At 42.2% G+C, this 24,539-nt stretch overlaps 1 protein-coding gene across 21 annotated transcripts in view; it reads right to left on the reverse strand.

The window, feature by feature from the left end:
* The window catches only part of KATNIP (katanin interacting protein), a 167,282-nt gene that overhangs the window by 44,685 nt on the left and 98,058 nt on the right, over positions 1-24,539 (reverse strand). For 20 of the 21 annotated variants that reach the window (XR_006284499.1, XR_006284495.1, XR_006284496.1 and 17 more), the window contains 4 exons: positions 23,549-24,431; positions 9,535-10,266; positions 8,094-8,302; positions 3,595-3,670 (listed from right to left, as the gene is read on the reverse strand). Coding sequence is in view for 15 of the 21 variants with exons in the window: in XM_037910893.2 (XP_037766821.1) it covers positions 3,595-3,670; positions 8,094-8,302; positions 9,535-10,266; positions 23,549-24,431 (1,900 nt within the window). In the remaining 6 variants the exon portion in view is untranslated. The remainder of the gene's footprint in view (positions 1-3,594; positions 3,671-8,093; positions 8,303-9,534; positions 10,267-23,548; positions 24,432-24,539) is intronic. The other variant, XM_037910903.2, reaches the window with a different exon arrangement.

Raw genomic sequence — 24,539 nt, forward strand, 5'->3', positions numbered from 1 at the left:
TTCCTGGTCTGGCTTTGCAGGTTTGGTGTGCCGTAGAGGAGTTTATATGGTATTGGAGGCCTTACCAGAGGGCACCCAGCGGTGAGCTGAATAGTAATTCCCTCTACATTCCCTTTAGGCTATCCTGACTCTCCACTGCACTGAGGTGGGTGACTAGAAGGCAGAGAATGGCCTTACTCAGAAAGGCAAAGAGCAGACCAATGAGCTATGCTGTGAAGTTATTCCCCAAGATGGTTCCCCAAGAAATGCTGCAGAAATGGAAGAGAGTTGCGAGCTATTCTGGGGGGAATGACTGTGCAGATATCCCCCACAATATCTAGATGAATATCAAGAAATTGCGCCCTCTGTGGTGTGGGACTAAAAATGGTTGATAATCAGGACTTTAGTATGAGACAGAGGTTGTGACAGACATGTCAATTTCTTACAATATCCTTAAAAAACCTTATTGAATTAAGTTTAAGTATCTTTGGGGTCCATTCTGTTAAATGCAAAGATTAAGTATTATTGTGGGCCGGGATTGTATGTCACCTCTTTAGAGAGGGGACGGGATGAGAGGCCTGCAAGTTCAAAGAACTATATTGAAAATTTGCCAGACAAGAATGGCCTTTTGGGACAATATACGTTAAATGGATTTCCTGGGGAATAGGGAGGGGGAGGTTAAGGCGAATTCCCCACCTCTGGTTATGCAAAAAAACCTGCCTTTTGAAGCTACACCCTGAGGAGAGGGTTTTTGTCTGCTGATTTACCTGTTGCCAGAGAGTGGAGATCAAAGGCCTGAGCTGTATAAAAAAACAGATGAACTGCCACACTTGTTCTGGTTCTGAATCTGAGACAGTTATGAACTTGTAACCACTGGGAAAACCTAGTTGTGGGTTTTCAAGGACTTACAGCTAGCAGAACCTGAGGCTGGAGTTGGGGTGATCTCCAGTAAGCTTTTAAGCATGGGTGTGTGTGCTTTTATTGTTTTGATATGTTTTCTGTTTAATGCTTTGACCTTAAGAATAAATATGCTTGCATAGAAAGAGCTGTGTGGTATTTGGTAACTGAGGGTAATTACACTGTTTACAGCCTTTGGAGAGAAAGCAAAGCACACATGCTGGCCTGTTTAGACAGTCTGGGTTGCTGGTGTATCACAGTGTAGGCAGGGAACTGTGCAGCCTGAAAAAGCCCTGATCAGGAAAGAGTGAGATGTAGCTCTCTGTTAAAGAGAGGTGATGGCTGGGGGCCAGAAACCTCGGAGTAAGTGCCCTCAATGAACCATGGAGGGGGAATACAGGTCCAGTTACACTGGAACTGTGACAGAGGCCAATTGCCCGGTTGTAACAGCCGCCATTTTGGAAATGTGTACAAGGGAGGAAAGGAGTGGACAGCATGGGCCGAAGAAGGGATGGATGCAGGAGGGGGCTGAAGACTCACCTACAGTGGCTTCAGCCCTGGGGCACCTGGAATGGAAGCTGGCACTGCAGGAAGCACAATAACAACAACAATAATAAATTGTAAAGCTAGACACTTACATAGTGAGGTTTTCTCCACAGGATCTCCCTCTTCAGTTCTGGCCAAGATTGCTGGCTGGGAACTGGGCTTAGTCGTTATATGGCAGCAATCAGGTTTGCCTTCTTCCAGGCTGGCATCAGGTCCTGTTGTCCCAAAGAGAACCTAACTCTCAGGGAACCTAGAGAACCTAAGCTCTTCAATGGCCTCCTCAAGTTCCTCCTCCGAAGAGTCTCGCTGGTCATCCTCCGGATGGGGAAAAGCTACGGTAGCAGGTTCCACAGCCTCCCTGGGTTTGGGAGATTGTGTAACAGTGCAAAATCCTGTCCAGATCCTCAAAAAGTGGACAGGACACCTATCTACTCCTGGACCATTTTCTGTCATCCTGGTTTGAATATAGGTTATCCTGAGCTGTTTGCTATTTATCCTGCACTGGTCATCCTTCTGGTTGTGGCCCATCGTGGCCATCTGTTAGCAATGTCCACAAAAAGGTCTTTATTGCGGTGACTGGCCATAACAGCTTCCTGCACTGAGGCTTCTCCTTAGATAGCGATGAGATCCAGTGTCTCAGCACAGCTCCAAAAGGCTGTGCGAGGCATATTGTGGAGTTTCTGGAGTAATATTGCAGCAATGCTAGAATACTCAAATCCAGCAGCAAATGGACAAAATCTGGCCCTGTGTCTGTTTTAAAATGGGAGAAGGGGGCATCCTGGCAACTTGACACCAGAGGAGGGGAGGGCACAGAGGTACACAGACAGGTTGGTAACAGTTGCCCATAAAGCAGTGTGAGATAGCTGCTGGAGGACTGCCAAGTAGCGTGCAACAGTATTACATACATACAGACAGGTGGCTTTTCACATTTCACAGGCTCATAGGTTTACTAAACAACTATCAATAATATCTAGATACAACAGGTAAAATTCCAATGCATCAGGCGGGATAAGTCCACCACAGTAAATGTAAAAATACTTCTCATTTCATAAATAACAATAAAACCCACAGGTAGCTGCCTTTCACCAAGTCTGAAGAAGCACTAATACTCATGATACCGTTTAACAAACAGCAAGGCAGCCAAACTGTACAGTCCAGCTACATATAACCTGCTATTAATAATTACGCAATGCTGAGCTCATGCTGTGCCCATTAGTAATTACCCTAAGTGTGGTGATCTCTGCAGAGCGTACATGGATGCTAAGGGGTAGTAGTTTCAACTGCCTAGCTCAAGAGTTTTGTCTCCTGAAGTAGACTCTGATGGGGCAAGGGCAGTCCCTGGAGATGTTAACTCCAGTTTAATTTTCCTCTTTCTTTGTACAAGTGCTCATGGAGAGAGTTACAGAAGGGCTACTGGGGTGGCAGAGAAGGGAGAATGCCTGTGAGAAGGCAGGGATCTTTATCCAGGTACTGACTGAACCCTAGCTGTGGAGGTATTTTGTTGTTTATGTTGCTTATTATAACATTTTTCCATTAAAGATTTGCTCCTACCGATTACTGCTGTTTTATTTCTACTGAGGCTAGGTTTATATTACAGAGTTCTGCCATCATAGCTGTGTCAGTCAAGGGTGTGATGAGGTGTGAACCCTGAATGACACCGCTGAAAGCCCAGTGCAGATGCAGTTATGATGGCAAAACAGTACTTTGAGAAGTATAGCTTATTTCATTCTTGTGCAGGTGAGGGGGTATATAAACTGCATCCATGCTGGGTATGCTTTGCTGGGACACTAGATTGGTATTCCTATACCACTAAAGCACGCCTGAGACATCCCACCAGTTTACACAGAAACTGACAGGGACAGAGCTAATTCAAATCAGTCTTCATTCAGGGACTGGTCAATTACCTTGTGCCATTTTTCTGAGTATTACAGAAAATTGGGTTAAATTCCAAGTGTTATGGTGTGCTAAATTCCATAATAAACAAAGTTTCAGCCTATGCACACTTAATTACTCTTCTTTACTTCAATCTAACATTCATCAGAAGTCTGTACACAACTGTGCTGGAGAAAAATCTCACATGATAATGTTTGCAGATGTTATGGGTGAAAGAATGTGGTATGTAATATGTTAGTTTGTATATTACAAGAAAAAATGGCAAAACACAGTACTTACATTGTCCAGTGTATACCCCGGGGAGCTTAGGTGTAAGCTCAGAAAGATGGTCTGACACCATCACTTGCTCTTGAACCTAAAAAGTAAACCAAGAAGTGCAGTGGATATTCATATGTTGTATATAGTGTATTGTTGATACAGTGCTATTGATGTGCAAAGAACTATGTGCACAGGAAAGAAGACAAGCCCTTGACCTAGAGTACTCACAATTTTAATTTGACAGATAAAATAATGAGATATGACAACAGGCTGGGGCAGGGGGAAGGATAGTTTGTAAGAATAGAAGAAAAAAAAGACACCTAGAGAAAAGGGATAAACTATAATTTACAAAGAAATCTTATCACTTATGGTGCACTTATTTCATGTCACTATTGTACCTATGTATTATAAATGAACAAAAGATTCTCATTCTGGTGAACTGCCATTTGGTCTCATTCTGATGAATTGCCAGAGTGTGGGTCCATTAATTCAAATACACAAACTCTGTTCCACACTAGATGTGTGGACTTACTGTTTCCATATTGTGACAGAATATAACCCTATGTTCCCACCCTACAGACTATTGTAATAATGTTTGTACAAGGTATGTTTTGTGAGGTATGATTTAAAAACTCAATTTGCTGATAAATAATATCATGGCAAATGCATGTAGCAACATTATATGTAATAGGTTATATTTTTCTCAATGACCTGGAAGAAAACATAAAATCATCACTGATAAAGTTTGCAGATGACCCAAATATTGGGAGAGTGGTAAATAATGAAGAAGACAGGTTACTGATACCAAGCAATCCAGATCACTCTGTAAGCTGGGTGCAAGCAAACAATATGTATTTTAATATGGCTAAATGTAGATGTATACATCTAGGAACAAATAATGTAGGCCATACTTACAGGACGGGGGACTCTATCCTGGGAAGCAGTGACTGTGTAAAAGATTTAGTGGATAATCGGCTAAACATGAGCTCCCAGTGTGATGCTGTGGCCAAAAGGACTAATGCAATACATGAATGCATAAACAGGGGAATCTTGAGCAGGAGTAGAAAGATTATTTTACTTCTGTATTTGGCATTAGTGCGATCACTGCTAGAATACTGTGTCCAGTTCTGGTGCCCACATGTACGGAAGGATGTTGATAAACTGGAGACGATTCAGACAAGAGCCACGAGAATTATTAAAGGATTAGAAAACATGCCTTATAGTGATAGACTCAAAGAGGTCAATGTGTTTAGGTTAACAAAGAGAAGGTTAACGGGTGACTTGACTACAGTCTATAAATATCTATCTGGGAACAAATATTTAATAATGGGCTCTTCAGTCTTGCAGACAAAGGTATACACTCCAGTGGCTGGAAGTTGAAGTTAGACAAATTCAGACCAGAAATAAAGCTTAAAATTTTAACAGTGAGATTAATTAACCATTGGAACAACTTATCAAGGGTCATGGTGGATTCTCCATCACTGAAAAATTTTAAAGCAAGACTGAATGTTTTTCTAAAAAGATCTGCTCTAGGCATTATTGTGGGGGCAGTTATCTGGCCTGCGTCATGCAGGAGGTCAGAACAGATTATCACAATGGTCCCTTCTGGCCTGGGAATCTATGAATCTATTATACTGGAGTGGAGAGTAGTGCTTATAAAATTTGGGGATGACACCAGATGGGCAGGGGATTGTAAGGACTTTGAAGGACAGGATTAAAATTAAAAATGATCTTGAGAAATGGGAGAATTGGTCTGAAACGAACAAGATGATATTCAATAAAACCAGGTGCAAATTACTACACTTAGGAAGGAAAAATCAAAGGCACAGCTTTAAAATGGGGAAAACTGGCTAGGTGGTAGCACTGCTGAAAAGGATCAGGGGGTTATAGTGGATCACAAATTGAATATTAGTGAACAATGTTATGCAGCAGTGAAAAAGGCTAATAACCTGGGATGTATTAACAAGAGTGTCTTTTGTAAGACACAGGAGGTAATTGTCCCACTCTCCTTGCCACTGGTGAGGCCTCAGCTGGAGTACTGTGTCCAACTCTGGGCACAACACTTTAGGAAAGATAAATTGCAGGAAGTCCAGAGAATAGCCACAAAAATTATAAAATTAGAAAACAAGACCTATGAAGAAAGGTTAAAAATAGAGGGTATGTTTAGTCTTGAGAAAAGAAGGCTGAGGGGGGACCTGATAACAGTTTTCAGATATGTTAAGGGCTGTTATAAAGAGGACAGTGATCAACTGTTCTCCACATCCACTGAAACTAGCACAAGAAGTAATGGGCTTAATTGGCAGAAGGGAGATTTAGGTTAGATCTAGGAAAAGCTTTCTAACTATAATGGTAGTTAAATGCTGGAATAGGCTTCCAAGGGAGGTTGTGGAATCCCCATCCATGGCGGTTTTTAAGCACAGGTTGAACAAACATCTGTCACGGATGGTCTAGGTTTACTTTGTCCTACCTCAGTACAGGGGACTGGACTTGATGAGTTCTTGAGGTCCCTTCCAGCCCTACATTTCTATGATTCTTTAATCTTTCATGTGGCTCTTCTCTGAACTCTCTCCAAGTTGTTAACATCCTTCTTGGACTGTGGACACCAGAACTGGACACAATATTCCACTAGTAGTCACACCAGTGTCAAATACAGAAGTAATACAACTTCTCTTCTCCTACACGGTATTTCCTTGTTTATACATACATGTTTTGGCCCCAGTATCGCACTAAGAGCTCATGTTCAGCTATTTATCCATTATGACCCCCAAGTCTTTTTCAGAGTCACTGCTTCCCGCATCATATAAGTATGGTCTGCATTCTTTGTTCCTAGATGTATGATCTTACAGATTTGGCTGTATTAACATGCACATTATTTGCTTATGCCCAGTTTACCAAGCGATCCAGATCATTCTGTATCAGTGACCTGTCTTCTTCATTACTTACCACCCATCCAAACTTTGTGTCATCTACAAACTTTATTAGTGATGATTTTATGTTTTCTTCCAGATCATTCATAAAAATATTAAATATCATAGGGCCAAGAACCAATCCCCAGAGGACTCACTAGAAACGTATGTGCTAGATGATGATTCCCCATTTAAAATTGCATTCTGAGATATACCTATTAGCCAGTTTTTAGTCTATTTAATGTGTGCTGTGTTGATTTTATATCTTTATAGTTTTTCAGTCAAAATGTGTGTGGTACCAAAGCCAATGCTGTACATAAGTATATTACATCTACACTATTACCTTTATCAACAAACTTGTAATCTCATAAAAAAGATATGAAATTAGTTTGACAGGATGTATTTTCTATTAACACATGAGGATTGGCATTAACTATAGTATCTCCTTTAATTCTTTATTAATCTAGTCCTATATCAGCCATTCCATTGTTTTTTCTAAGTGTCAAACTGACAGGCCCACAATTATTTATGTCACCTGTTTACCCTTTTTAATATTGGCACAACATTAATTTTCTTCCAGTCCTTTGGAACTTCCCCAGTGTTCCACTACTTTTTGAACTTTAAGGGGATGAAAGTCACAAGAGAGTCTTTTATACCATGACAGACGAGCAAGTGCTCCCTGACAGTTTATATTGCTCTGCATAGTTCCCTGGTTCATAAAGTAAGCTGCCTAGCTGCTACAATTTGGATCTGTAGAGAAAATTTTCACAAAGAACTTTTGAATAAGTTTTAGTTCAGGGTTTACTTTTATAGCTGACTTAAGCCCAGTGTCACAAGCGGGATGTGAATGGTCCAGGCCTACTGGTCAGAACAGGAGTTGGAAGCCAGGTCCGGATACCAGGTGATCAGAGTCTGAGATAGGCCAGAGGGCAAAAAGAGTCAGATGTCAGTAGGGTCAGGTGGAGATAAGAGTAGGCAGTAGGAGCAGGTAATGCAGGGGATGCCATCCCAAGCAGGGGACACCCAGTTGCACAGATGAATTCCTGTTCCTCTGCTTGGTTTAAATAGAAGCAGCGAACCAAACAGGATTCCTGGAGTTCCACCCATCAGAGCCCAGGACTTGAGTCCTCTGTCAGAGGTGAACTTTGAATTCTGGTCACTTTTAAAACAGGTCACTGGGTGGTGGGTTGGAACATACTGGTGCCTAAGAGCCTTGTGGACTGGCGTTTGAGACCCGCAGCCCTGACACTCAGAAAAGAACAAGTTGTGGATTAAAAACACAGATAAACCCTCAAAGTATGCAGCTGGGTCTAAATCAAAAGAAACACTGTCTTATCTCTATCCATGTAATTAAAGAGGAAGTTTGTGAATAATGTCACTATAGCCTTCATTAAATGCTCATGAATAAATCAGAAAAAAGACAAAAATTGGAATACAATATTAGTTTTGAAAACAAATTTCTCCCAGTAATATGACTGGTGATAAAATCCTAAGAACAGACTGACAGCCATATCAGTCCCAGCTTCAGTCCCTGATATCAATTATTGCCATTGGAGCTATTCAATGGAAAGAAAAGATAGTTTCCTTAGAAATCCTCATTTATATGTGTACTACCTGCTTATCATCTGTCCTTAAGCCTGCTTGTGTGAAAGGTCTCTCATCTCCCTCCCCATCAGCAGTCCTTGGTCTCTTTAGCTCTTCCTCATATCTTAGCGAGCACACATTTTCAATTTCTCCATCATAAGTCTCATCATAGCAGAATATGGCCTCTAGAATATCATCATCAGTCGTGAACAATATAGTATCCCCAAAGTGCTCTGGAGCTGAAAAGCACAAGACGTTAGGAATTAAAAACACAATGTGAAAGTACTGCAAATCAAGGGCTTCACTACACTACGATATGGAACTATGTTTTAACATGTGTTGAGTAATATGTTTAACTAATATAATTGTAAATTGTAACATAGACAAGAGACAATGTATTCCTTGTTTATGCTACAGTTTAGTCATGTTACAGTAGAACCTCAGAGTTATGGACACCTCAGGAATGGAGGTTGTTCGTAACTCTGAAATGTTCCGTAACTCTGAACAAGACATTGTGGACTTCAGTCACGGGGGGTGGGGACAGTCAGGGCTTCTGACCCTTGGGGTGCCAGGGCTCTGGGCAGGGGCCTCAGGGCTTCTGCCCCACGGGAGCAACAGGGCTCAGGGCTTTAGACCTGGGGGGGAGTGCTGGGGCTCAGGGCAGAAGCCCTGCTGCTCTGCTCCCAGTTTCAGCCCCGTGGCAGGTGTCGGGGCTTGGGTCTCCCCATAACTCCGCTCCCTGTTTCAGCCAGGGGGGCCCACTGGGGCTCAGGACTTTAGCTGCTGGGGGAGTGCTGGGGCTGAAATGGGTGCTCCCCTTGTAGCTAAAGCCCTAAGCCCCTGTGTACCCATGGGGCTAAAGCCCTGATCCCCACCCTACAGCTGCAGCCCCAACCCCCCATGGCTGAAGCCCTGAGCTCCAGGGCTAAAGCCCCAAGGAAGTACAGTATTTGCTGGGGGTATTTTGGTTTTGTGGTTTTTTGTCTCTGCTGCTGCCTGATTGATTAATTCCGGTTCCACATAGTGTCCGGTTGACCAGTAAGTCTGTAACACTAGTGTTCATATCTTTGAGGTTCTACTGTAGTTAACATGTTAAAACACAATTTCTTATTGTAGTGTAGGTGAGTCCAGAGAATCCAGCTGATTTTTAAACACATCTAAAATATAAATCTGTAAAAAAAGAAGAAGATCTCACACATAAAAACAAGGACAATACAAATAAAGCCCAAGACTGTAAGCTGTTTGGGGCAGAGACAATCTTCTGTTTTTTTATCTGTTTCCTGTCCTGGCTGGGGCCTCTAGGAGCTATAAATATAAAATATTCTCCTTAAAAAGGATACATCTACATTTGAGTTGGGAAATTTGATTCCCAGCTCATGCAGATGTACCCAAGCTAACTCTAGCTAGCATGCTAAAAATAGCAGCGTAGCCAGTGTCGTTTTCACAAAGAAAATGAGGGATCATACCATACCTCCAGACAATGTTCCTGAAGCCTTTGCAATTTCTCCTTTAAAGATGCACTGCTCATCTAATAGCATTGTAATATCCTTCACACCTCGGAAGGAGTGTATTCGGGATTTATTATAATTCCAAATCCTAATCATAGCTACTTGACAGGGATTCACAAAGTCAATATAGATAAGGTGAGGCTTCCCAGGAGTAAAGGGTGCTAGCCAAAGGTGCATGTCATCCTGTGTCCGATTTACCCCATCAGTTAGATTGGTTATTACTCTTGGATCTTTGCCATAGGCTGGTAAAATATTTATATCAGGTGGCTCAGCTTTTATCTTTGAAATCTGAACAGGCTCTCCTTTGGAACTAAAAACTTCAATTCCATTAAGACCAACGTAGTGTCTGTCTCCCCATGTGGATTTAATGTCTATTATTAAGTACTGTCCATATGGCAAAACAGGGATTTTAAAATCATTTCCATCATCTGTCTCCATGTAATTTTCTTCTTGTCTTTTTGGTAGCACTTGTATTCCTTCTTTCCTCACAAGCTGATGTTCTCCATGCCGGCTGATTTTTTGCTGATGTAGAAACTCATCAAAGATATCCCCTTGAAAATCCATGTTGGAGATTCGCCCACGGTGAGAATAATTGAACTTTAGAAGGGAGTTCCATGACTCCTGCAGAGTGTGTTCTTGTTCACTGTGCCACCCGGCTCTGAAGTTTTTTAGGCCTTTGACACAAAGGGCTTCATCTGAAAATAAAATCCAAGATAAGTCTTTATATATGTAGACATGACAAGAAATTAATTCCCACAATATGGACTATCAAATGTAGACCATTATGTTGGTTATGTTGGGTTCTTTTGCGGTAGCGTTCTGTTCTAATGCTGCTATTACATTGCTTCTCTTATTACACACAAGGTTAAAATCTCTGACTCCCTTTCCCAGCTTAGTGTTAAACAGAATAATTATGTCAACAAAGGTTAATGTTGAGACATAAACCAACAAAAAAAAAAAAAAAAAAGGAAAGAATCCAAGTTTTAAGGCTACCTGAGCATCATCAGCTGAGCACTGTTAATGGAACTACAAGTCAATTACAGGTTTCAGAGTAGTAGCTGTGTTAGTCTGTATCAGCAAAAAAACTGAGTACTTGTGGCACCTTAGAGACTAAAGGATATATGTGATATATGCCATCATGTGCCAGCAATGCCCCTCTGCCATGTACATTGGCCAAAATGGACAATCTCTATGTAAAAGAATAAATGGACACAAATCAGATGTCAAGAATTATAAGGTTCAAAAACCAGTCAGTCAGAGAACACTTCAATCTCCTGGTCACTCGATTACAGACCTAAAAGTCGCAATACTACAACAAAAAAATTTCAAAAACAGACTCCAGCGAGAAACTGCTGAATTGGAATTAATTTGCAAACTGGACACCATTAAATTAGGCTTGAATAAAGATGGGGAATGGATGGGTCATTACACAAAGTAAAACTATTTCCACATGCTTATTTTAACCCCTCCTGTTACTCACACCTTCTTGTCAACTGTTGGAAATGGGCCATCCTGATTATCACTACAAAAGGTTTTTTCTTTTTCTTTTTTCTCCTGCTGATAATAGCTCACCTTAACTGATTACTCTCATTATAGTTGGTATGGCTACACCCATTTTTTCATGTTTTCTGTGTATATATATATCTTCCTACTGTATTTTCCACTGCATGCATCCAATGAAGTGGGTTTTAGCCCATGAAAGCTTATGCTCAAATAAATTTGTTAGTCTCTAAGGTGCCACAAGTACTCCTGTTCTTTTTGCAGATACAGACTAACATGGCCGCTACTCTAAAACCTACATATAACTGAGGTTCTTCAAGATGGACACTGCATATTCACACTCCTGGGATATGTACCAACCGGCAGTCATGAATGGTGTCCGGTTTTTGACCGGAAAGTCCAGTTGAAAAGGGGACCTGATGGTGTCCGGTTAGCTCTACTGATCAGACACCCAAAGCCTCGTTACTGCAGGCAGGGGAGGCACCGAGTCATCACCTGTGCCAGCCCCTACTTAGCCAGGGCCGCCTCCTACCTGCTTTGGGCGATTGCAGCTCCCCTCCCCGGCTCTGCAGGCAAGTCCCTCCCGACCCATGCAGGGGTAGGGGGTGGGGAACAGCAGCGAGTGATGGGCGGAGGGGGAAAGAAGAGTGAACGGGAGGTGGGGCCTCAGGGGGAGGGGGATGGGCAATGGTGGAGCCTCGGGGCTCTGAAGAGGCAAGGCAGGAATGAGGCCTGGGGGAAGGGGCAGGGCAGGGCCTCAGGGGGAAGGGGCTGGGCAAGGGAGGTTCCAACACTCCTGCTGGAATATTCGGTTTTTATATATTACAAAGTTGGCAATAGTTTGGGATAGTTTGGTCAGTAGTAGATAGTAAATGTATGGTGGTAAATGTATCCCAACGAGAGAGGTTGAAGAACAGCCCCGCCAAATTATGTATCAGACTAGCAGCTATGTCTAATGCATAATGTTTACTAAAAGTATTACTGAGTTCCATTTGGCCGCGTTACACATTTCAATTAATGAAATAGGTCTATGCTGCTGAAGTAGAAACTACCTTGGTAGAATGTGTTTTAATAGTAGGAGGAGAAAAACGTGAACCATTCTTACAACTCACTTCATTGAACTGTCTGACGCAGAGCATTGGTCTTGTAAACCAGGGGTCACGAGTTCAAATCTCGCTGGAGCCTGGGCAGCAGTTTCTGGCTGGGCCTGTTGTCCCCCAGCAGTGAGGTGCTTGGCTTTATTTATTTGGGGCACCTGGCATTGGGCCAATGTTGGAAGACAGGATACTGGGCTAGATGGAGCTTTGGTCTGACCCAGTGTCATAAATATAAAGGGAAGGGTAAACACCTTTAAATCCCTCCTGGCCAGAGGAAAAACCCTTTCACCTGTAAAGGGTTAAGAAGCTAAGACAACCGCGCTGGCACCTGACCAAAATGACCAATGAGGAGACAAGATATTTTCAAAGCTGGAGTGGGGAGGAAACAAAGGGTTCTCTCTGTCTGTGTGATGCTTTTGCCGGGACCAGAGCAGGAATGCAGGTCAGAACTCCTGTAAAAAGTCAGTAAGCAATCTAGTTAGATGTGCGTTACATTCTGTTTTGTTTAAACTGCTGATAAAATAAGTTGTGCTGAATGGAATGTATATTCCTGTTTTTGTGTCTTTTTGTAACTTAAGGTTTAGCCTAGAGGGATTCTCTATGTTTTGAATCTGATTACCCTGTAAGGTATTTTCCATCCTGATTTTACAGAGGTGATTCTTTTACTTTTTCTTTAATTAAAATTCTTCTTTTAAGAACCTGATTGCTTTTTCATTGTTCTTAAGATCGAAGGGTTTGGGTCTGTGTTCACCTCTGCAAATTGGTGAGGATTTTTATCAAGCCTTCCTCAGGAAAGGGGGTGTAGGGCTTGGGGGGATTTAGGAGGGAAAGACGTTTCCAAGTGGGCTCTTTCCCTGTTATATTTGTTAGACGCTTGGTGGTGGCAGCAAAAAAGTCCATGGACAAAAGGTAAAATACTTTGTACCTTGGGGAAGTTTTAACCTTAGCTGGTAAAAATAAGCTTAGGGGATTTTTCATGCAGGTCCTCACATCTGTACCCTAGAGTTCAGAGTGGGGAAAGGAACCTTGACACCCAGTATGGCCGTTCTTATGTTCTTAAGCTGTTCTTATGTTCTTTTCCCTCTGAATACTTTAGCTTTGTCTAAATAGTAAGAGAGAACTTTTTAGCATTCAAACAATGTAACTTTAATTCACTCCTATGATTGTGAAGTTTTGGAAAGAGTATTGGCAGGTTAATACATTGATTAATAAGAAAATCAGAAATTACTTGCTAAAAAATGTGGTTGTTTATCTTTATAAAAAATTGTAAATGGAGGGTCTGCCATCAAGGCATAAAATTCACTGATTCTTTTAGCCGATGTACCTGCTATAATAAGGGCTGTTTTAATGGAAAGATGAAATAAATACCAAGTTGATAACAGTTCAAATGTTAACACTTGGTTTAAGTCCCATGGAGAAACTGGTGGGTAAAGATTCAATCGACCCTTAAAAACCTTTTGACAACATAACAAGAAAAAATTGATTTTACCATCCACAGGATTATGAAAAGCTGCTACTGCATCACAACGCATTCTAAACTATGAGATGGATAATCCCTTATTTGTTAGGAAAAACAAGTACTCTAAAATACACTAAATAGGAGCAAATACTGGATAAAAACCCTTATCGGATACCCACAGTAGAAATCTCCATTTTAGATCATAACATATTCTAGTAGATTGTTTTCAAGAATTAAGCAGTACCTAAGAACATAAGAATGGCCATACTGGGTCAGACCAAAGGTCCATCTAGCCCCGTATCCTGTCTTCTGACACTGGCCAATGCCAGGTGCTTCAGAGGGAATGAACAGAATAGGTAATAATCAAGTGATCCATTCCTTATAGCCCATTCCCAGCTTCCGGCAAACAGAGGCTAAGGACACCATCCGTGCCCATCCTGGCAGATGGCCATTGGTGGACCTATCCTCCATGAACTTATCTACTTCTTTTTTGAACCTTGTTATAGTCTTGGCCTTCACAACATTCTCTGGCAAGGAGTTTCACAGATGCATTGTATGAAAAATACTTCCTTTTGTTTGTTTTAAACCTGCTGCTTATTAATTTCATTAGGTGACCCCTTGTTCTTGTGTTATTAGAAGGAGTAAATAACACTTCCTTATTTACTTTCTCCACACCAGTCATGATTTTATAGACCTCTATCATATCCCCCTTAGTCATCTCTTTTCCAAGCTGAAAAGTCCCAGTCTTATTATTCGTTCCTCATATGGACGTCGTTCCATACCCCTAATAATTTTTGTTGCCCTTTTCCGAACCTTTTCCAATTCTAATAAATCTTTTTTGAGATGGGGCAACCACATCTGTACACCCATACTCAAGTTGTGGGTGTACCATGGATTTATATAGAGGCAATATGATATTTTCTGTCTTATTATCTATCCCTTTCTTAATGATTCCCAACATTCTGTTTGCTTTTTTGACTGCCGCTGCACACTGAGTGGATGTTTTCAGAGAACTATCCACAATGACTCCAAGATCTCTTTCTTGAGTGGTAACAGCTAATTTAGACCCCATCATTTTATATGTATAGTTGGGATTATGTTTTCCAATGTGCAGTACTTTGCATTTATCAACACTGAATTTCATCTGCCATTTTGTTGCATCTCAAGAGAGAAAGAGTTCTCAGAATTTGTCAGAATCCTGTTCCGAATGCCATGAGATGTAGTGACTGAGGGTCTGGATGGTGCACTCTTCACATTTTTATGATAGCAGATATGGCAATACAGGTAAGTGTTTGAATTTCCTTTTGTAGAGGAGAAACTAGTTCACGTACCATCGCTGTCTTGGTTATGCTGGAGCAACGAGTATCATTTTGGCTGAGTCCTGTCTGATCTTTTTTACCACCTTAAACAATAATGGAAAAGGCAGGAAAGTATACATCAGATCTGTCCCCCAACTGATGAGAAACATATCCATCAATGACTGAGTGTCTATCTCTTCTATCAAACAAAAGTGACGGCATTTGCTATTGAGGCTGATGGCAGAGATTGACATTTGGAAATCGCCAAATATTGACAAGTTCTTAAATCACTGATTCCTCTAGAGACCATTTGTGAACCTTAGAAGAGTCTCTGCTTAGTTGGTTTGCCAGTTTATTGTTAGATCCTGCTACATGCAACACAATTGGATAAATTTCATGACATATACACCGGTTCCATAGTTTTATTGCTTATCGGCAAAGTTGTGATGGATGGGCACCTCCTTGTTTGTTTACAGAATACGCTTCTGACACGTTGCTGATGGCAACTTGCAACACAGAGTCTTGAATCTGAGGGAGTAAGGATTTGAGTGCTAAACGGATAGCCTTTAATTCCAAAACATTGATGTCAATTTGCAATTCTTGCAGATTCCAGAAACCCCCTGTTAATAATTTGTTGAAATGTGCCCCCAAACTGTCTTGGAAGCGTCCATTGTAATTATTGCTGAAGGAGGTGGGGGGGTTGAACATCACTCCCTTCAGTACATTCCTGGGCTTCATCCACCATAGAAAAGTATTCCAAACTTTCTTTGGATTGTAAGCATCATGCACATGCTGTGCACTGTGAGAATGAAATTTCTTGAAACCCAGAGGTCTCATTCTGAATCCTGTGTAAGGTGTAACAAGACCCAGAAGGTCACAAGACCCAGAAGAATGAGGAAGAACAATACTTCTTGTGGTGATTTCTGGAGTAAGCTGGATTTCAGTTTTTAGAATTTTTTCTCTGGGAGGTAAGCTCTCATTACTGTGGAGTTGACAACTACTGCTATGAAAAGAAATTGTTTACATTGGGCGCAATATGATTTTTTCTTGTTTGTCAGAAAATCTAATTTTTGGAATAGAGAATGTGTGAAGAGAATGACTTTGTTCAACTCAACTTTGGAATGAGCTTTCAGAAGCCAGTCACTGAAATATGAGAACACAAAAATGCATTGTCTGTTCAGAAAGGCTGCTATTACAGAAAGGCATTTTGTAAAACCCCAAGGAAGAGTAGAAAGGCCACATGGGAAAACCTTGTACTGGAAATGGACCTGTCCCAGGGTTAAATGAAGGTAGTTTCTGTGAGATGGTTGAATGGAAATGTGGATGTAAGTATCTTTTAAATAGAGAGCAGCAAGCTAATCTAGAGCAGAAAAAGAGAGGATGACTGAACTAAGAGTCAGCATCCTAAAGTGAAAATTCCTAATGTATTTGTTAAATTTTCTAAGATCTGGGATTGGTCAGAAACCTGCATCCATCTTAGGAACCAGAAAATAACAGGAATAAAACCCTTGATTCCTGAGATCTTCCAGGACTTCCTCTATTGTTCTCTGTAGTAGCAGAAAATGGATTTCTGCCCTGAGAATTCTCTTGTGAGAGGTGTCCATGAAAAGGGAAGGCAACGAAGAGTGGAACGGTCTTGAATGGTATGGTGTAACCCTCCTTTCCAAAATCCATCTGTCCGTAGTGATGTTTTGCCATGTATTGTAAAAATCAGACAGACAGTCTCCACGTGTCATGAGCATCTAAGGTTCGTTTGTAGCTCTTGGTTGTAACATCAAACCTAGGGTGACTAGATGTCCCAATTTTATAGGGACAGTCCCGATTTTTGGGTATTTTTCTTATATAGGCTCCTATCACCGCACCCGTATCACGATTTTTCACATTTGCTCTCTGGTCACCCTAATCAAATCTGAGGCCTAATATTAGGCAAAAAGAAGTCATAGAAAAGTACTTCAGTCTCATCTTGAGTTTGGAGAATCTTTTCCTATATTGAGACTGAGAAGGAGGAGGATGCTTTTGCTGTTGTTGATAAAGATGTTTTCTTTGAGAGTAATAAGAAGACTATGAAAATGTAACATTGCCTCTGGTATCTGAATGAGGATGCAGGAGTTCTCTGTCTGAAAAAGACTTAAAGGGTTCTAGATATCTTGCCATAGATCTAGTTTATTTAATCTTTTCCAACACCTCATCTGTTTTAGAACTGAACAGACTGTCTCTCTCAAACAGAAGATCCTTAATCTTTGACTTTGTCTCAGAGGAAAGAGAGGAGGACCGTAAAAGGAAGTTACCTTGTGCAGTAACGATGGTTCTTCGAGTTGTGTGCCCCTATGGGTGCACCATTGTAGGTATGTCTGCATCCCTGTGCGTTTGAAGCTGAGTTTCCAGTAATCACATAGTGTTCTGCAAAAGAATGATCAGATGCCCAAGTCGCTACCCTACAGGTTTACGAGATAGGAACATTCTTGAGGAAGGTGACAGAGGTGGAAACTACTTCATCAAGTGTGTGCAGATTCCATATGGAGGTAACATACTGAGAGCATGATAGCAGTAGCAAGTACCGTTTGAGAACCATTTGGAGAGTCTTTGCGCTGATATTGCTATGCCTTTTGACCTTTCCTCAATGGAGAAGAAAAGCTTAGGAGCTTTCCTAAAGGCCTTCGTCCTGTTCAGATAAAAGGCTAAGGGCTTGTCTTCACTACCGGGGTAAGTCGACCTATGTTACGCTACTCCAGCTACATGAATAACATAGCTGGAGTTGACGTAGCTTAGGTCGACTTCCCCCGGTGTTTTCACTGCGCTGCGTTGATGGGAGACACTCTCCTGTTGACTTACCTTAATCTTCTCGGGGAGCTGGAGTACCAGGGTCAACCAGAATGCGCTCTGTGGTCGATTTAGCTGGTCTTCACTAGACCTGCTAAATCAACCTCTCCTGCATCAATTGAAGCAGCATCGATCTCCCTGTAGTGAAGATCAGCCCTAAGGCTCTCCTAATAACTAGCATATGCAGTATAGCCTCCCTATTATCACAGTGAGGCTTAGGAGAAAAGGTCAGTAGGTGAATCGGGTGGTTTATGTGAAAAGACAAGGTCATCTTGGAGATGAACTTTAGATGTGGCCTAAGAGTAACCTTTTCTTTAAAGAATACTGTGAAGGGGGCAGGGGGTGTGCCATTAGTGCCGCTATCTCCCCTATTCTCCTCGCCAGGTGATGGCCACCAAAAATGCCATCTTCATCGACAGGTATGGAAGCAAACAAGAGGTCATAGATTCAACAGGTGGTCTAGTCAGGCTCTTTAAAACTAGATTTAGGTCCCATGTTGGAGTGCAATGTCTGGGTTGGGAACAGAGATTGCCCACGAGGAATCTCTTTGTACTTGGGTGGGTGAAAACTGTATATCCTTCAGTTTGCTGATGGAAAGCCATTATGGTGGCAATGTGTACTTTGAGTGCACTGAGGGATAGCTCTGACATCTTGAGATCCTGCATGTAGTCCAACACCATGGGGAGAGTGGAAGATGCCATGGTAATTTGCCTGGAATTGCACCAAACCTGAAACATAGTCCACTTCAGCAGGTAAATGCGTCAGGTAGCTGGTTTTCTACTGTGTAGTAGCACTTCCTGCACCTCCTCGGAGCAGCAGATCTCTATGTGTTGGAACCATGAAGGAATCAAGTTTTGAGACAGAGGATCCGCAGGTTGGGATGGAGAGTTTATCCTTTGTTCTGTGAAAGGAGGTAAGGGGTGGGCTGAAGAGGGACTGGGGGACATATTGCCAGCTGTGTCAGGTACGGGTAACGTGTCTGTCTCGGCCTGTTGGGAGCAATCAGAATGACGTTTGCTTTTTCTCTTTTTATTTTTATCAGGACCTTGAACAGCAGAGAGAATGGGAGAAAGGCTCTTGTCCCATGGGAGAAGGAGAGCATCCCCTAATGAGTGTTTCCTGAGGCTGGCTCTGGAGCAATAGCGTGGGCATTTCCTGTTCAGGTAAGTAGCGAACAAGTCTATCATCGGGGTCCCCATTGATAGAATATGCTGTTGGGGTCATTTCCCACTCATGGTCATGTAAGAACTTGCAATTGAGTTTGCTGTTATGTTCTGCACTACCAGTAGATAAGCTGCTGATATTAAAACATTGTGGCGAATGCACCAGTTCCACAGCTTTAGTGCTTCTGTGCATAGGGAGGATGATCTTGCCCCCCTTGACGATTTATGTAATACATGCACGCTATGTTGTCTGTCATAATTTTTGTGTGCGTATTTCTGATCAGTGGAAGAAAGTGAGCACAAGTATTTCTGACCCCTCTGAGTTTGAGGAGGTTGATGTGGAGAGTTGTCTCCATGGGCAACCACTTGCCCTGAGTCTTGAAGTTGTTGAGATGCACTCCCCAGCCAATTAGGGATACAATGTTGGGGAAGATGGGTGAACAGGACCACCATACAGACATTTGTTGGGTCTTTCCACCAATCCAGGGAGTGTTTGACCCTGGAGGGCATTGAAAGAGGTTTGTCTTTGTTTGGTCTGTAAACAGATCTGAACCATGCCTGAAGACACCTCATGTATAGTCTGGCATAAGATAGTATAAATGTGCTTGCTGCCATATGTCCCAGAAGCTGGAAGCAATGTCTGGCTGACGTTTGTGGGCTGGCTTGAATTGTCTTTATGACCGTGGGCAGTCTGTGAAATCTGTGTTACGAGAGGAGTGCTTTTGCTTTCAGTGAGTCGAGATTGGCTCCTATAAACTCCAAACACTGTACCAGAGTTAAGGTCGATTTTTGGACATTGATTTGTAGGCCCGTCTTCGTGAATATGTCCATAGCTCCGTGGGTGACCCATAGGGCATCTTTGAAGGAGCAGACCCTGAGGAGACAGTCATCCAAGTATGGTAAATTATAATCACCAGGGTGCGTAGATAAGCCAATACTACAGAGAGGACCTTGGAGAACATTCTGGGAGCCAATGAGAAGCTGAAAGGAAGTACTCTGTGATGATAATAGTCCTGACTGAGGGTAAACCAGAGGAATTATCTTAGGGATGGTATAATGGATTTGTGGAAATACGCATTCTGGAGATCAAGGGCTGAGAACCAATTTCCCTGTTCCAGAGATAGAATAATCACTGCTAGCATGACCATCCTGAGTTTTTCTGCCTTCATATATTTGTTCAGTGCTCTGAGGCCCAGTATGGGTCTCCAACCTCCTTTTTTCTTGGGGATCAGGAAAAATCGGGAATAAAAACCTTTTGCCTCTGAGATGTACTGGAACAGGTTCTACGGCTTCCAGGCATAGGAGGTGATCTATTTCCTGTCTTAACAGTCTCTCATGAGAAAGGTCCCTGAAGAGGGATGGGGAGGGAGGTGAAATGGTTAAAGTATCCATTGGAGACAATCTCCAAAACATTTGTCGGTAGATATGTGTTCCCAATTTTGAAGAAACAGAGAAAGACAGCATCCGAAGGGATGTGGAAGGTCTGAAAGTTGCAGCTAATGCTGTAGGGAGTGGTCTCTCAGAGTCTTGTCCAAGGCATCAAAACTGGTGCTTCGAGGTAGAAGGTTTTGATGTTGAAGATTGAGGGGCTGATGGTTTACACCTCTGAAATTTAGACTTCTTTTGCTGTGACTCATAGTAGCGCTGTGGAGGGGACTGGGGATGACGTCATTTGTGGAAACACTGAGGACTAAATTTCCGTTTCTGACCCAGTGTGTAGATCCCCAGTGACCATAGTGTGGCCCTACAATTTTGAGAATGTGCAGTGATGCATCAGTCTTAACTGCAAACAATTTTGTGCCTTCAAAAGAGAGATCCTCTACTATCGTCTAAACCTTCTTTGGGAACTCCAAAAGGTATAACCATGATGTCCATTGCATCACAACCACTGTTGATACCGAGCAGGCCATTGTAACCACAGCACCTAGTGCAGTCTGGAGTGCTGTTCTTGCCACTAACTGCCCCTCATATACAATAGCCTGAAACTGTTCTCATTGTGGTTCTGGCAGGTGGTCAATAAAAACGTTAAATTTGGTGTAGTTCTTGTGGTCGCATTTTGCCATTAAGGCTGGTAATTTGCAATTCTGAATTGCAAGGTCGATGAAGAATAGGCCTTCCTTCCAAACAAGTCAAGCCTTTTCCAGTCCCTATCATAAGAGGTAGATTTTGTGTGATGTTGGCGGCCACGAGAGTTCACTGTATCCCCCCATCAGGAGTAGTTTCAATTTTAGTTCCTGGCTTTTTTGGGATCTGGCTTTTAGCTGCCAGCAAAAAGTACATTTTTGTGGAATGTGGGCCTCTCCAAGGCACCGCACACAGAGGGAATGTCCGTCTGTAACCACTATGGCTTCCCTGCAGGAGAGGTGCCTCTTTAACCCAGGGGAACCAGGCATGTCCCTTACTGGGGGCAAACCCTCGGGAAGAGAAGGGGATAAAATAAAAAACTAGGGGGGTTATTTATTTATTTTTAAACAGGAAAGAAAAAACTAACGGAAACCCCATAACACTAAGAAGAAAAGGGCGAACGAAAACGCTAAGGGAACATTTCTAAAGACCTAAAGTATCTGTGAACAGATTGCTAATTGGCAGTTGAGAAGGAACTAAGGGTGGTTCACCTGCACAACACTAATTCGCCTTAAGACACACAGAACACAAGGGAGGGAAAGAGCATGCACGGGCCGAACAGACATTGCTACCAAAGATCTCTGATCAGAAGCGCAGGGACACAGACACACCCACAGCGAAGCATCCATAGGGATACATCTCGAAGAAGAACCAAGCATGTCAGCAATGAGTTACAGAAAAGGCAACCAATCTAGGAGCAGCATCCGAAATGTCAAATGAAGCTCTAAGGGTGTCTGTCCAAATTTTGACTCTCCTTGATAAGGGCATTGGCTAATTTACTATGTTCTTCTGGGAGATTATTTGTAAAAAAGTGAAATTTTGTGCCAGATATGAAATGTATATGTGACCATCATTGCCTGATCATCTTCTTTAAATATGAGAATTGCAAATGAAGAAAACAGCTTCCTTCCCAAAGAATCTAATCTTTTCCCCTCTAAGAAAAGGAGTACTTGTGGCACCTTAGAGACTAACCAATTTATTTTAGAATAAGCTTTCGTAAGCTACAGCTCACTTCATCGGATGCATTCAGTGGAAAATACAGTGAGGAGATTTATATACACACAGAACATGAAAAAATGGGTGTTTATCATGCACACTGTAAGGAGAGTGATCACTTAAGATGAGCTATTATCAGCAGGAGAGTGGGGGGGGGGAGAAAAGACAGCTGTGTTTAGTCACATGTCTTAATACTCCTTCTCACTGTCAAGTTTCAGTGAAGATAAAGATTGAAACCTAGCATGACTGAGCCCTTCTGTTCACGTATTAGGACCTTGTTAAATCAACTTTAAAAAAATTAAACCACAATGACCTTGATTATCACTACAAAAGGTTTTCTACCCCCCCCCCCACTCTCCTGCTGGTAATAGCTCATCTTAAGTGATAGTTCTCCTTACAGTGTGCATGATAAACACCCATTTTTTCATGTTCTGCGTGTATATAAATCTCCTCACTGTATTTTCCACTGAATGCATCCGATGAAGTGAGCTGTAGCTCACGAAAGCTTATGCTCAAATAAATTGGTTAGTCTCTAAGGTGCCACAAGTACTCCTTTTCTTTTTGCGAATAGAGACTAACACGGCTGCTACTCTGAAACCTTTTCTCTTCTCTTTCATTAGGGGCTTAGTGTAAATACCCAGATCTTGACCTCTATACTGTTGCTGCCAGTCCTAGGGAGTTAAGAGGAAGATGCACATGAAAGTACGAAAAACCCTCAGAGGATTTGGTACAGCTTGTCCACTTTCTTGGAAATAGGTTGGTTAGCTGGCTTGAGAGTCTGGAAGGCCCAGAGTCCATGGCTAGGACATCTGTATGGTGGGGTGACCCTGGAGCCAGAAATCCTGGGAGCCCATCCCAGGACTTCCAGGCTCCTGCCTATGTGGCTGGAAGCCTGGAAACCCTGAGAGCCCTGGATCAGGCTGGAGTTCTGAGGGCTTAAACGCTTCCTGCTGGAGAACTAGAAGCTGAGCCTTGGCTAGAGCCAGGGCTCCCAGGCTCCATGAAAGGGAATCTGGAAGCCCTCACATGATGGGGCTGATCTGGAGCCACATACCCTGGAAATGCAGGCTCCCCAGCACGTCCACCAGGTCAACTGGCAGGAAACCAGTCATGTTTCTGACAGAATCCTGCCTGAGAATCAATGAAAATTCATCAAATCTAAACCATTTTTACAAAACATTTCAGGTTTAATAAATACACAGTATTTAATAAATTCACAGTTTCATCAGCATTTCCAACCAGTCCTATTGCAAAACTAACCTTCCAACATAATTAACCATGAAATCCATTCTTCCTCTGAACATGACTGACACCCAAACTTAGAATGCAAACTGTTCAGGACAAGGACTTCTCTCGCATTATATGTTTGCACTATGCTCAGTACAGTGGTGTCTCTGTCCTGCTCGAGGACAACAAAAACTAAATACTGCATTAATGTAACTAAAACCTGTCTCATATATCCTGATAATGGAGAACATGTAAGCAAAGCTTGAGTTAAGGATGCTGTCTTCAGCTCTTACCTGTGTGTGTCAGACCTTCATCTCCATGACTTGTACATAAACCCTCCTTTCTTACACCTCTGCTGCTTCTCCTCCCACTAGCAGGACATTCAGGGGTGCAGCAATACTTGTTGGGAAGCTGGTCTAAAATGTCCAAGTTAATAGTACAGCCTTTACTGGTTACCATTTGTGTCTTCTCATCTCCATCTGCATTCCTACTGTTGGATCTCCCCATTTCACTTCCGTGACATTTGATAGTCTCATCAGTTAGTCCTGGACAGCCCCTCATGGTGCCATCAGACTGCTCTTGAACTCTCAAATCTAAAGGGTGCTTTGTATCCAGCCAGGAGGGTTTCTGTTTATGGTACTTCTCTGTCACTTGGGAAGAGGACTGTAACCAAGATGGAGTTACACCTGTAGATTCAGATAATTTTTTTCTGGTTAGTTTTTCCATTTGCTCACTCATAGTAAGCTCATCATCAGACTGAATGTATTCCACAACTGCTGATTCTGACACGTCATTCTTGAGAGCCTTCGTAGACACAGGAGCTGATAACACCTTCAGATCTTCTTCTAATCTAGTCAATTTCTCTTTCCTAAAGTTGATGGAATTCATCATTTCCTCAGGGAGATTTTCTTCTAAGGAAGATTTCCAGTGTAATGAAGCCCAGTCTGGCTGTGGATATTTTAAGTACAGGTCCTCCTTATTGCCTGTGCTATTAGCTCCATTTGATTGTTTTCTTCCTTGTGTAGAATGTGCAGCAATCTCTTGTCTATTGTCTTTAAGGTTGATTGTAGTGCTGAAATCAGTGGTTAGATCTCCACAGCCTTTTTCTAACTGACCACTGAATACAAGGTTCTCATCAATATATAGTTTCACATTCTTTGCACCTATGTCAAGATCCTAAAGGAAATGAAACAGAAGCATGAAGATTTGTATTGCACTTCCCCAAGTATCAGATTTAACAGAATTGATATACTGACTCCAGAGTGAATAGGGAACATATTAATA

The sequence above is a fragment of the Chelonia mydas genome, chromosome 10, assembly GCF_015237465.2.
Source record: "Chelonia mydas isolate rCheMyd1 chromosome 10, rCheMyd1.pri.v2, whole genome shotgun sequence".
NCBI lineage: Eukaryota > Metazoa > Chordata > Testudines > Cheloniidae > Chelonia > Chelonia mydas.